Source organism: Monodon monoceros, unplaced genomic scaffold, assembly GCF_005190385.1.
Source record: "Monodon monoceros isolate NGI ecotype Baffin Bay Population unplaced genomic scaffold, NGI_Narwhal_1 Super_Scaffold_21, whole genome shotgun sequence".
Taxonomy (NCBI): Eukaryota; Metazoa; Chordata; class Mammalia; order Artiodactyla; family Monodontidae; genus Monodon; species Monodon monoceros.
Genome location: NW_021703778.1, coordinates 48,930,359 through 48,944,729, shown reverse-complemented (window position 1 = coordinate 48,944,729; position 14,371 = coordinate 48,930,359). Strand labels below are relative to the sequence as shown.

The 14,371-nt window shown below is 46.3% G+C and overlaps 1 protein-coding gene across 5 annotated transcripts in view; it reads left to right on the top strand.

Moving 5' to 3' along the window:
• Positions 1-2,198: 2,198 nt before the first annotated feature.
• The window catches only part of FAM169B (family with sequence similarity 169 member B), a 98,010-nt gene continuing 85,837 nt past the window's right edge, over positions 2,199-14,371 (top strand). For 2 of the 5 annotated variants that reach the window (XM_029236672.1, XM_029236671.1), the window contains exon 1: positions 2,199-2,252. Coding sequence is in view for 2 of the 5 variants with exons in the window: in XM_029236662.1 (XP_029092495.1) it covers positions 2,222-2,252 (31 nt within the window). In the remaining 3 variants the exon portion in view is untranslated. The remainder of the gene's footprint in view (positions 2,253-14,371) is intronic. The other 3 variants (XM_029236662.1, XM_029236661.1, XM_029236669.1) reach the window with 2 other exon arrangements.

The window sequence follows — 14,371 nt, the reverse complement described above, 5'->3', positions numbered from 1 at the left end:
TTTTGCACCAGAGATTAATAAATCTTTAGCCCTATGTGCCAACAGCTTAAGTAGCACCCTCGATTATCAGGGGCTCAAAAAAGGCACAGGGGCCAAAAATGAGATTTCTTTCCACCTCGGGACCTTTGTACTTGCTGTAGCCTTGGCCATTTTCCCTTCCCACATGTTTAGCCTCTTCATTTTCTTCATGTTTTTCCTCAAATGTCATCCTTTCAACAAGGCTTACAATTAACACTTTATTTAAAATTATAAAAGCCTCCTCCCATCCCATTTCTCTGTTTTATTTTTTTCGTTAGCTGTTATTTAACATACTATTATGTTCTCTTTATCTCCTGCCCACTTCTGCCCAGAAAGTAACCTCCATGAAGGCAAGGTTTTGTCCATTTTGTTCACTGCTGAATCCCTAGAATCTAGAACATATAGGGCAGATAGTAGGAAGCTAACAAATATGTGTTGAATGAAAATAAGGTGTTTGGAGGAGTTAAGTGTCAGGAATGCTATCACCCAAGGAGCTCTGTGTTTTTATCACTGTAGAAAATGAAATCTCACAATTCCAAGAGATGACTCAGGGTGGCTCTGAAAACACGCACCTCAGATTGGAACTTGAACCCACGTGGCCGGGACTCAAACCCGGCCAAAACCCACGGTCTTCCAACTGAGATCACACCCCTGGCTTCAGGACTTAATGAAGCTCAGGTTCTTAATGTCTCATCGTGGAAAGAATTCAGTGAGAGACAAAGTGATAGGTAAGAAGTGGACTTATTTAGAGAGAAACACACTCCATAGGCAGAGTGTTGGCCATCTCAGAAGGTGAGAAAGGCACCAGGGTATTGGATTGTCAATTTTTATAGGAGTGGGTAATTTCATAGGCTGAGTGGGAGGAGTATTCCAGCTATCTCAGGAAGGGGTGGGGATTTCCAGAAATTCAGCCATCGCCCACTTTTTGATCCTTATGGTAGGCCTCGGAACTGTCATGGCACCTGTGGATGTGTCATTTAGCTTGCAGATGTGTTACAGTGAGCGTATACTGAGCCTCAGGTTCTAGTGGAAGTGGACCTGTCTGCCATCTTGGGCCCATTTGGTTTTAATCAGTTTATGTCACGTCCTCGGGCTATGTCATTCTTTCAAATGCTGTGCCCTGCCCCCTTCCCTCCTGTTTCAGCTCTAAGGGGAGCCTCCAGCTCCGGACACAGTAAATACTGCAGCAATGTACCATGGAAGTGAAACTGGGACCATTTTTCTTCCTCTGCTTGGGGGTGCCCTGGTCTTCCTCAGGTGGGTTGCTTCAAAGGTGAGGTTGCATGGTGGGGAGTAGCTGAGAGGCTCCCCTGAGCCACTGTTTGCTGGGGTACAGGGAGAAAGCAGGCAAATGAATTCTACACCCATCCTGGGGGCAGAGGATCAGAAGGGTTGAGGATGCAGCTCGGAGGGAGCTGGTGCAGAAGGGCAAACTTCAGAGCTGCCAGCCAAAGAGGGTGGGTGCCAGCTGACAGGCCTTTGGGCTCCAAGGCCATTGGCATTTTAAAACTGCCCCTGCTCCCCCTCTCCCCTGTAAAAAACACCTTGAAACAGGCCCAAAAGACATAGTAGAGAAACAATTGTTTCTCATTGAATTTTGCTACTTCAAGTGAGTAAAAGCTTGAACATTTAATTAAAAAAAGGTACTAGTTATCAGAAAAAGCACTTTACAGTTGTTAGGAAAAAAACTGAAAAGACTGAAAAAATGGGCAGAAAAGATTACTGGGGGCCCTGCGTTATGGGGGCCATTCGTTGTCTTTGAGCTAGTTTTCAACTGTATACGTTTTCGAAAAGGGGTAATACAAGCGATTCTTGCCCATAGAAACAGAAATAAGAGAAGGAAGTGGGAAGGGGCGTAGAGAGTGGGGTGCCAGGCCGAGGGCCGCTGGCGAGGGCGTGGGGCTGCGAATGGCTTCTCTTCCAACAGGAGTAGTAAGAGAAATACTAACTACTCACTACTCATGGGAAGTGATGAGCTCGCTTTGGAAACTGTCTGCAGGGAGCGGGGGTCGCTAGCTACGACCGCAGGGCGGTGGCCCCGGCGCTGGGGGCGGGGGAGGGGGGCAGGGAAAACATCGGGGCGCAGGCCGGGCAGCCGCGGTGCTGGAGCGGGGGCATTCCTGGAGGAGGGGGCCGGGGCGGGGCGGGACAGCGGGCGGGGCAGAGGGGGCGGGGCGGGGCTGGGCGCCCAGAAAGCGGGAGCATGGAGGTGGAGGCCGCGGGCAGGACTGCAGGTAAGGGGAGCTGGGGCCAGGCCGGCCCGGAGCCTGCCCGCTTCCCTCGCGGTCGGCCGTGCGGGCCCCACCCCACGTGTCGGGTTTCAATGGCTGGGCTGGCCCGAACGCTCCGGGCCCCGGCGCTGCAAAACGAGACTGTAAACAGCGCGCCGCGGCCAGGGAAACTTTCCCCGGAATTGGCGCCAGGGCGCCGCGAGCCGCGCACCTGTTGCCGCCAGGGAACGAGATAGTGGGCGGCCCTGGATGTCAGGGGCGAGACCACCCCCGGGAGGGGCAACCCCCGAGGGGTCTCCGTCACTGCCCTCCCGGCCGTCCCTAGGGCCCCCAGCAGCCGGCACCCGATGGCCTGGCCTGGCGAACTCCCTGCCTTCCCTTAGCCTTGGTGGTCTAGTCTGTGAAATGGGAAGCGCACGGTGGGGAGGGTTCGGTAAAGCAGCTCGGGGGACGGCGGGTGCTCCTGTTGCCCCTGTTCGGGGACTGCCAGTTCTGGCCTCCGGCCTGGTGCGCGGCGGGCGTGCCGCCCCGGGCCCTGCAGGCCAGCAGGGGAGCCTGGATTTGCGGGCGCGCCCGGGAGCCCGCCTCCTCCCTCGCGTCCCATGCCTGCCCCCTCTCCGGAGAACCGGGCGAAACCGTGAGACTTCTGAATTTGAAAGCACGTGGGACAGATCCCCGAAAGAGTTTCCAGCAGTCCTGCAAAGGAAGGAGTATTTGCATGGGAGCAAGCATAGGGGCGTTTGATGCCGAGAAAGTGCCTCTTTCCCTCCTGCATCTTTCCTTTGTTCCCCCGGGGACCCGCGGCACGTAGGGCCCCTTGGCTGGGTGCTCACGTCGAGTCCGACCCTCGCTAGAGCCCTGCGCCCACGTGCAGTCAAACCGCAGATTGGCCACTTTCTCCCACCACTCATCTCTGAGGAAAAACTCAATCTTACAGAGGCTCCTCTGCCTTTTATTAGAAGCCAGCGGCGGTGGATTACTTGTTATTGTGAGCTGCATTCAAAAACTGTGACTTTTAGTTGTTTTTCCCGATTTCAAGTGAGGGAGTTGAGGAGAGAAGGTGGCCACTGTTACTTGTATGAATTACTTACCTTCCTTGTCAAAGCTTTCATTGGTCTAGAGATTGAGAAAGGGTTTTGTCTCTAGTTTTAGAGGGAGAAGTACTATTTCGTTTTTTATTTTTCTGTGGTCCTTTCTGGAAAGTTGGTTAATAGTGAGTGCTGCTGCCAGTTTATTGTTTGAGAACTTGGGCAAGAAGAAAAAGTGACTTGCTCTTTTGCTATCACCTTCCTCACCTGCAAAACGGAGAAGACTTTGCCCACTTCGGGACTTACTGTACAGAAATATGTCATATATTTTAAACACTTAGCTGGTCTGCACACAAAGCTGCTCAGTTTAGCTTTCTCCCTTCCCCTCCTCCTCCGAGTGGTACCATGAGTCAGAAAGTTCCTCCCAACTAGTGCCTTAGAGCTGTGCTTATTCTACCCAGCTTTACTGTTTTAATGGGAAAAGTAATGGTAATTTCATCTTCTGGAAAAGTGTAGTTGGCCTAAACGGTTTCAGGATTTTCCTGTATTTATGTCGGCGTTTGCTGTGGCTTTCATGGTTGCTGATGGCCCAGATGACACACAGCAGTTGCACATTAATCATTTCCACATGTGCTAGATCCTAATGGATGGGAGTTTTACATAGCTGAATCGATGCCTGAGCTTTGATAGCCCATTTCCAAAAAGGGCTTCAGCCAACCATGCATACGTGGGAATCCTTTTTCTTTGAGCAAGGAAGCATGAAACTGAGAATTGTGCTTTCAGGTAAGGCTGTGTCCCGGTCCCCACTTAGTTCTAGCACTAAAAGGTAGGGAAAGGGCACATAACATTCCCGTGGGAGTTGCCTCTGTATCTAGATGAGGTTCCTCAATATTGGTGTGTCTAGGCAGGGGTACCCTCAATAATTCAAAACATACCCCAGGGCCACACACACATTCTCTCTCTCTCTCTCTCTCTCTCTCTCTGAGTCTGTATGTATTTTTAATTTCCCTGATACTGAAGACCGTCTTAGGTTCCACCAGACCATCAGTTGCTGTCATTTCAGCTTGGAGTATAGTAGAAAGGAAGAAGAAAGTCAGACACGACCCAGTTCTGTTACTCCTCTCATCCTTTACCTTGAAGTTCCTTCATCTATAAAATAAGGTCTTGACCTGCCTCATAAGGATTAGATGAGACCTTGTGTTCATCAGAGCGGACTGCTGGGCCCCTTGTGAAATTTTGAGTAGACTCAGAGAAGGCCCTTTACTTTGCCCCCCCCCTTAGTTTACACAGCAAATGAAAGTGTCTGTGAGAATTACCTGTTTTATGATCTCCATTTAGGAAGTCAGTTTAGTGTTCCAATTTTGAAAAGTTAGGTGCCAGACAGTTTGCAGTGGTAATACAAGCAGAGCTTTATAGACAGGAAAGCTAGCAAGCAAGGAGGAAAATCCGGATGACTCCAAAGCTTGGGTTGGGACAGTGGTGATGCCACTAAAGAAACTGACTCTGGGAGGGGGAATACATGATGCAGTCTAAACACAGTGACTTCAGAATGTTTCAGTAGCTTCCCGTTGGAGACACTGAAGAGTTAGTCAGAAACACTGACGCTGGAGCAGAGGAGGACTCTAGAAAGGCCAGTGCTGACCCTTTTGGGGCCCTGTTGGAGACCCCTGTTGCCAAGTGGGAGGTGCACAGCAGTTGGAGGCATGGCACGGGCATCTCCTGGGAGATAGGAGGTGGGGAGGAGCTGAGGGCACAGCCCGAAGGCTCAGGGAGGGAGAAGCTCTGAGAACCTGATGTTGAGACCCGAGGAGAGACTGAAAAGAAAAAAGCCCATGGGGGCAGGGCCTGGGGCTGAGGGAGGCCTAGGCAGGTGCTGACTGCATGGGCTCAGAAGGAGGGTCAGGGAGAGGGAGAGGCCAGCAGGGAAGGGGGTCAGCATGTCACATGACCCTGAAGGGGGTCAAGCATAGCTGATGTTTCAGGGACAAGAAGAGGGAGAAGGCTGAGCTTGAGGTGGTGGTATGAGTGTGGGGAGGTGGCTTTTCCCTTGCATTTTTGGTGGAGGAGACTTGAAGACACTTTTAGTAAACTAACCCTTAGGAGCACTTTTCTGCCTGCCGAGAGTATTGCTCTAAACCCTTTCTAAGCGTTACCTTAATTGATCCTCATAGTAAATAGTAAATGTAGATACTATTATTATCCCATTTTACTGGTGAGGAAGCTGAGGCACAGAGATATAGTCACTTGCCTAAGGTCACCTGGCTAGTAAGTGGTAGTGCTGGGATTTCAATTGGGGGGTGATTGGTGGTGGTGGTCTGACTCCCCAGAGAAAGGGACTTAAAATGAGGATGATGTCCGCCCCCCTTCCCCCTGCCCCAAACCGAAGTGGAGGCTCAGGAAGGTGATAATCCATGAGCTAGCTCCTCAGAGATGACCTCATGTTAACATAACACTTCAAAAAAAAAAAAAATCAAATATTCATCAGCCATTTTGCATCTTCTCTAGTTCAAGGTGTAGAAGTGTCCTTTTAGAGGAACAGGGACCTGGCAACTTGGAGGAATCTCAGTTCCTGAGGGGCAGGGCCTCACTCGGGTTATGACAGAGGGCTGGGCTGGACACTGGGACTCCTGTCACTAAGTGCTTTTGTGCCCTAGGTGAGTCTCCATTCCTTCATCAGGAGGGAGGGGAAAGGATAAGATGGTCTCTAAAACTCCACTCGGCCATGAAGTTTGTCAGTTACTTCCTGTCACTGTAACCAGACTGTAATCCTACTGAGGGCAGGACCCTTACCGATCTTTCTGTCCTAGTGCCCTGCTCGCCGCTGGCACATGGTCAGAGCCCTGTGAGCTTTGGATGGAGGAATCATTTCCTTTCAGGTGCTGGTGAAGACCTTTGTTGGTTCCCTGGCTACAGGAAGGGTTGCTGGGAGGATTTTACAGATTGTGTGTTTTAGGATGTGGGGTGATTCAAGCTGGCCTGCCACCCCTGGGGTTGAGTGCCACTGGTCAGCCCATCCCCTGGGAAATGTCTTTCTAGGGGTCCCACTCTTCTTGGGAAGACCTGGTCCGCAGTGGGTCCTCCTAATGGCCTGGGCATTTTGTATGTCCCCTGTCTGTTGGTTGTGATTCTTTGCCGTATAATGGAATCCATCCTATAGATGGTCGTTGTTCACCCCCATCTCTAGACATCAAGGGGTGTATTATATCTGTATTAAACAGGGATCTCTGCTATACTAGGCCAGGCCAGAGATGGCTGGCGTCCTGACCTCTGGCTTCTGCCATGGCCTGGCAGGATGGAGTGAATGACCAGGCGTCCAGGACTCGGGCTGGGCAGTGGGAAGGCAGTGGGCACTGAAGTGTTGTCTTTCTGACCTTTGAAACCCTAGTCTGGTGACCGGCTGACTGGCCTTAGCTGGGTTCCTGACAGCAGCTGGCTCCTGGCTCCTCTGATGACATTCTTATTTGTAGCTCAGCTCTGGGAAATTCCAAACAGAGGATTATAGAAAAGGACTGTGTTTTCTGCTGTGTTGTGTGGTATAGAAAGCAATTTTAGGACAAAATTCAAGCACACTTGTTGGTCAGATGCCCCTGGTGTCCCGTGACTTTTAAAGTCAGGGTTATTGTGGGGGTTAAGTGACTGTCAGTAGCAACTGAAGGTCCAGGGCCTTTGAATAACGTTTGTTAGGATGTAACAGCTGTGGTTTACAAATTCCATGCCTTTTAGTGCACCCATCCTCTGTTGTGGGTGTTTCCTTTTCCAAGGCCAACGATCAGCAACCTTCAGTGGGGGTGGGACACACAGCACGTGTATACAAAGGCCACTGTCTGTCGAAATCCAGGCACGTCTCTCTCCCTGCTTCTTTGGACCACTCGGAACCCTTTCGCAGCAGACCCTGTGCATTCCCTGCGCCCAGGCAGTGGCTTCGCTTCCTGCTTAAACCAGTGCCTATTATCTGTTGAGGCACAGAATCATTTCGATGCTTCTTTGCTCCTCCGAATCTGGGCAGCCACGGGGGCCACTGGGAATGGCCTGAGGCTGAGGGCTGGGGGCTCCTGGGGAGGGCAGAGGGGAAGTTTCTGTCCATGTGTGTGTTGGGGGCTCCCAAGGCCCAAGCCCTCCTAGACGGCTTGGTTTCCTTGTCTTGCAGAAATTAAGACAAATGTGTTTTTCTTGGAAACCGAGTCTCTAACCACTACTCACAAGTTCCACTGACAGAGAAAGCTGTATTCATTTACTCAGTGCATTTTACTGAAATAACCCCTAATTGGAGTCCCTGAGTGTTTCATTCGGTGATAAGTGCTTGAGAAGTCAAAGTTGTGGGGATGCCATCATTGCAGAGACTTCTGCTCACAGTGCTGTCTCACCGCCCACTGTGCTCTGTGAAATGCTGCTTAGTGGGCCAGGCTTGGTGAGTGTATGTATGTGGGGCGGGGCATATAGGCTCAAACAGTGAATTATACTCAGTTGTTCATTTTGACCTATGTTTTCCAGCAAGTGATTTCTTTAATGCATGTGTGTTGCCCATGTTTGGTCTATTAGAACGTCCTGGAAAAACATTTTTGTAAGCTATGCAGAAGGAAAAGAATTGCTCTGTGTTTCTTCAGAATACATGATAACTGAGTAAAAATATTATTAAGATATTCAAAAATGCTTGGTCAATACACTAATAAAAATCTGTCCTTGTGCAAAAGCATAGTCTAGTTACTTGTTGGCGAATATATATATTTTTTAACATCTTTACTGGAGTATAATTGCTTTACAATGGTGTGTTAGTTTCTGCTTTATAACAAAGTGAATCAGCTATACATATACATATATCTCCATATCTCCTCCCTCTTGCATCTTCGTCCCACCCTCCCTAGCCCACCCCTCTAGGTGGACACAAAGCACCGAGCTGATCTCCCTGTGCTATGCGGCTGCTTCCCACTAGCTATCTATTTTACATTTGGTAGTGTATATATGTCCATGCCTCTCTCTCACTTCGTCCCAGTTTACCCTTCCGCCTCCCCCTGTCCTCAAGCCCATTCTCTATGTCTGCATTTTTATTCCTGTCCTGCCCCTAGGTTCTTCAGAGCCATGTTTTTTTTTTTTTTAATTTTAGATTCCATATATATGTGTTAGCATACGGCATTTGTTTTTCTCTTTCTGACTTACTTCACTCTGTATGACAGACTCTAGGTCCATCCACCTCACTACAAATAACTCAATTTCATTTCTTTTTATGGCTGAGTAATATTCCATTGTATATATGTGCCACATCTTTATCCATTCATCTGTCGATGGACACTTAGGTTGCTTCCATGTCCTGGCTGTTGTAAATAGAGCTGCAATGAACATTGTGGTACATGACTCTTTTTGAATTATGGTTTTCTCAGGGTATATGCCCAGCAGTGGGATTGCTGGCTCGTATGGTAGTTCTACTTTTAGTTTTTTAAGGAATCTCCATACTGTTCTCTATAGCGGCTGTATCAATTTACATTCCCACCAACAGTGCAAGAGGGTTCCCTTTTCTCCACACCCTCTCCAGCATTTATTGTTTGTAGATTTTTTTTTTTTTTTCGGTACGCAGGCCTCTCACTGTTGTGACCTCTCCCGTTGCGGAGCACAGGCTCCGGATGCACAGGCTCAGCGGCCATGGCTCACGGGCCCAGCCGCTCCATGGCATGTGGGATCCTCCCAGACTGGGGCACGGACCTGTGTCCCCTGCATCGGCAGGCGGACTCTCAACCGCTGTGCCACCAGGGAAGCCCTGTTTGTAGATTTTTTGATGATGGCCATTCTGACTGGTGTGAGGTGATACCTCATTGTAGTTTTGATTTGCATTTCTCTAATGATTAGTGATGTTGAGCATCCTTTCATGTGTTTGTTGGCAATCTGTATATCTTCTTTGGAGAAATGTCTATTTAGGTCTTCCACCCAATTTTGGATTGGGTTGTTTGCTTTTTTTGATATTGAGCTGCATGAGCTGCTTGTGTATTTTGGAGATTAATCCTTTGTCTGTTGCTTCTTTGGCAAATATTTTCTCCCATTCTGAGGTTTCTCCCATTCTTTTTGTCTTGTTTATGGTTTCCTTTGCTGTGCAATAGCTTTTAAGTTTCATTAGGTTCCATTTCTTTATTTTTGTTTTTATTTCCATTTGTCTAGGAGGTGGGTCAAAAAGGATCTTACTGTGATTTATGTCATGGAGTGTTCTGCCTATGTTTTCCTCTAAGAGTTTTATAGTGTCTGGACTTACATTTAGGTCTTTAATCCATTTTGAGTTTATTTTTGTGTATGGTGTTAGGGAGTGTTCTAATTTCATTCTTTTACATGTAGCTGTCTAGTTTTCCCAGCACCACTTATTGAAGAAGCTGTCTTTTCTCCATTGTATATTCTTGCCTCCTTCATCAAAGATAAGATGACCATATGTGTGTGGGTTTATCTCTGAGCTTTCTATCCTGTTCCATTGATCTATATTTCTGTTTTTGTGCCAGTACCATACTGTCTTGATTACTGTAGCTTTGTAGTATAGTCTGAAGTCAGGGAGCCTGATTCCTCCTGCTCTGTTTTTCTGTCTCAAGATTGGTTTGGCTCTTTGGGGTCTTTTGTGGTTCCATACAAATTGTGAAATTTGACAAATATATTTTTAATCATAAGAATTAAATATGAATATTGACAGATCATCTTGTTTTCATTTCTTGCCTTTTTTTAAATTGAGATTTCCCCCACCCTGGCCCTAATTCCATTTTTTTCTCTCTCCTATTTTGAAATTTAATATCTATATTTCTATTCTTTTAGGGGCTTGACATTTTAATGTGCATGTTAATTCTAATTAATTCTGAAATTAATCAGTTTTAAACTTTCTCTGGAATCATATAAGGGCCTTGAAATGCCTTCACTCAGATTACTTCCTTCCCAATTTCTGTGCTATGTGTTATGTAGCACCTTAGTTCTGTTATGATTTTTTTTTAAATCTCCTTAAATTAGAAGTTTTTGTTTTGTATGGTCAGCATTGGCTTGGGTTTTATCCACATGTTTCTCATTTTCTTTGCTCCCATTCCTTCTTCTTCTTTTTTTTTAAAATATAAATTTATTTATTTAATTTTTGGCTGTGTTGGGTCTTCATTGCTGTGTGTGGGCTTTCTTTAGTTGCGGCAAGTGGGGGCTACTCTTTGTTGTGGTGTGTGGGCTTCTCATTTATGGTGGCTTCTCTTTGTTGTGGAGCACAGGCTCTAGGTACACGGGCTCAGTAGTTGTGGCTCATGGGCTGTAGAGAGCATGCTCAGTAGTTGTGGCACATGGGCTTAGTTGCTCCGTGGCATGTGGGATCTTCCCGGACCAGGGCTCGAACCCATGTCCCCTGCATTGGCAGGCAGATTCTTAACCACTGAGCCATGAAGGAAGTCCCTCCTATTCCTTCTTGACTGACTTCCTCTTGAGGTCAATTTCCTCTCCCTTGATAATAGGCATCCTTTAGAAATAACTTTAGGGAGGATCTGTTGGTAGTAAACTCAGGTTTTGTTTTTCTAAAATGTTTTTTATTTCACCCACATTGTTGGAAGTTAGTTCTGCTGGATGGAGGGTGAAAGTTATTTTCCTTTCGCACTTTAAAAATGTTCTTCCATTGTCTCCTGGCTTCCATAGTTGCTGTTGAGAAGGCAGCTGTCAATGAAGCTGTCCTATTGGGAGGATGTATCTTTCCCTTCTGGCTGCTTTCATGGTCACCTTTTTGTATTGGGTTGGTGAAAAGCTTCATTCAGTTTTTTCCATAAGATGGCTCTAGTAGTGCTTAGTTGGCTTTAACTTCATTTGAAACAATTTTGTTAGATTGTATTGTGACAGCTGTCATATCAGCATGCATTTAAAAAAACTTATCAAAATTGGTGAATTTTTGTATAGCCATTTTAATATTGAAGATAGAAGAAAAAAAGCAACATTTTCAGCGTATTATGCTTTATTATTTCAAGAAAGGTAAAAAGGCAACTGAAACACAAAAAAATATTTGTGCAGTATATGGAGAAGGTGCTGTGACTGATTGAACGTGTCAGAAGTGGTTGGTGAAGTTTCGTGCTGGAAATTTCTCACTGGATGATGCTCCACAGTTGGGTAGATCAATTGAAGTCGATAGTGATCAAATCGAGACATTAATTGAGAACAATCAACATTATACCATGCTGGGAGATAGCTTACATACTCAAAATATCCAAATCAAGCATTGAAAATCATTTGCACCAACCTGGTTATGTTAATGGCTTTGATGTTTGGGTTCCACATAAGTTAAGTGGAAAAAAACCTTCTTGACAGTATTTCCACATGTGATTCTCTACTTAAATGTAACGAAAGCATTCCGGTTTTTAAAACAAATTGTGACGGGCGATGAAAAGTGGATACTGTACAATAACGTGGAATGGAAGAGACTGTGGGGCAAGGGAAATGAACCACCATCAACCACACCAAAGGTCAGTCTTCATCCAAAGAAGATGATGTTGTGTATATGGTGGGATTGGAAGGGAGTCCTCTATTATGAGCTCCTTCTGGAAAACCAAATGATTGATTCCAACAAGTACTGCTCCCAAGTAGACCAACTGAAAGCAGCACTCGATGAAAAGCATCTGGAATTAGTCAAAAGAAAATGCATAATCTTCCATCAGGATAATGCAAGACCACATGTTTCTTTGATGACCAGGCAAAAACTGTTACAGCTTGGCTGGGAAGTTCTGATTCATCTGCTGTATTCACCAGACACTGCACCTTTAGATTTCCATTTATTTCAGTTTTTACAAAATTCTCTTAATGGAAAAAATTTCAATTCTCTGGAAGACTGTAAAAGGCACCTGGAACAGTTCTTTGCTCAAAAAGATAAAAAATTTTGGGAGGATGGAATTATGAAGTTGCCTGAAAAATGGCAGAAGGTAGTGGAACAAAACGGTGTATAGGTTGTTCAATATATTTCTTGGTGAAAATGAAAAATGTGTCTTTTATTTTTACTTAAAAACTGAAGGAACTTTTTGGCCAACCCAATGTTTGTTGTTTTGCAGCTTGACCACAGTGTGTTTAGGAGGGGAGTTTTCTTTATTTTTCCTCCTTTGGGGTTGGTTGGGATCCCAAAGTCAGAGGACAGGTGTCTTTCATTAATTCTGGAAAAATTTCAAACAAATTTCATCAAATCTTGACTCTTCCTTACTGTTTTTTCTCCTTCTGGAACTTCAATTACATTGTTGGTAGACCATATCATTCTACTCTCCATCTCTCTTAACCTGCCTTTCATGTTTTACACTTGTTCTGTCTTTCTGTGCTGCATTTCTGGGTAATTTCTTCAGATCTATTTTTCTGTTCATTGGCTATTTCAGACATAAATTTCTAGAAGCTCTACTTTCTTTCCCCCCAGAATGTTATGGGACAATTTAAAAAATCTTGGCCCTTTATATTCCCTATTTAAAGTTCTTTAAACATATTTCATATCTCTATCTTCTGTATTAGATAATTTCAGTATCTGCAGTCTTTATGGGTCTGAGTCTATGGTTTGTGCTCTTTTTTTTTTTTTTTTTTCGGTACGCGGGCCTCTCACTGCTGTGGCCTCTCCCGTTGCGGAGCACAGGCTCGGGACGCGCAGGCTCAGCGGCCATGGCTCACGGGCCCAGCCGCTCCGCGGCATGTGGGATCATCCCAGACCGGGGCACGAACCCGCGTCCCCTGCATCGGCAGGCGGACTCCCAACCACTGCGCCACCAGGGAAGCCCAAGTTTGTGCTCTTTTGTGGCAGTTTATTTCATCATATGTTAGAGATTTTTGAAATCAGGTCTGAATGACCCCAAAGCTCTTGCCCTCGTGCCCAAACCTCACTCTCTATGTGGCCTGATGTTGGGGTGGTCTGATGAGGTGGCATCATTTTGTGGGTGCTTCATCTGTGTTTTTATACTGGTTCAGTTTGTAATACCTCAAGGAAAATAGTATTTTTGAATAACGTACATCGTATTCTTCTGTTGGCAGGTTCATCAATTTCCCCCTTTGGAAAGAGCTAGGATCTTAACAGAAATTAGACTGTTTCCAATGTTAGTTTAGAAATGTCACAATATGAAAGCTACTCATTGAATTTCATTGACTTATATGAAGTGGAGGGGTTAAAGCAGAAAGTCAGCTTGGCCCCTCACCTCACACATCCATCTAGCAGCAGGTTCTGCCATGTCCACTGCTAACATCTAGCTCAAGCCTGCCATCTCCTTCTCATCATCTAAACTGCCGTCATTAGTCTAAGCCATCATCGTCACTTGACTCAACGTGCACTGCCCCTGGTTCGGATTCCTGCAGAGCTGCAGTGTGATCTGGAGGAGGCAGCAAACACACACTCCAGTTGTCATGCCCCACTGGGGACCCTTCAGCATCCTCCTACTGCATTCTTCTTGAAACCTGAAGTCGGAGCTTGGCCAGCGTCCTATTACTCTAGCCCCTGTCTGCCTGCTTCCTGTGACCTTGCTCTTCTCCCCCTGGCCAGCCATGCTGCAGGCACACTGGCCACCCTTGAGCGCTTGGACTCCCTCCACTCCTTTCTTCCTCCTGCAGGGGCTGTTCCTTCAGTCTGGGTGGCTCTTGATCTTGCTCTGCATGAGGCGAACATTTTATTCTTCAGTCCTTCTGCTTAAAGGTTACCTCCTTAGAGAGACCTTTGCTGGTCATCCTGTCCTGTCTCCCACCTCCCTTGTCACTCGCCTCCCTCCATGCCATGGGGGTATTAACTGTTTTTATGTCTCCCGCCCAGGCGGTAAGTTCTATAAGAGCAGAGGCCACTTCTGCTTTTCCACCACTGTATCAACTAGCACTTAGCACAGTGTCTGGCAATAGTAGGAAAGTTTCTAAATGATGACCATGATTGTTTTATATTATACATTATAAAATAGCTTTATAGCAGAAAGTTTTTTCAAACCTTTGCTGTGGTGTTGGTATTGAACGTGATCAGGGTCTGATTAGACCTCTTTCCAGGACCATAGGGTATCAGGAAGACCTTTGTCTAAGCTAAGGTCACCCTTGGGCAGGGACCCTGGGAGCAGATATCATAGAAGCCTCAGGGTATTACTACTACTACTACTACTACTACTACTACTACTACTACTACTACTA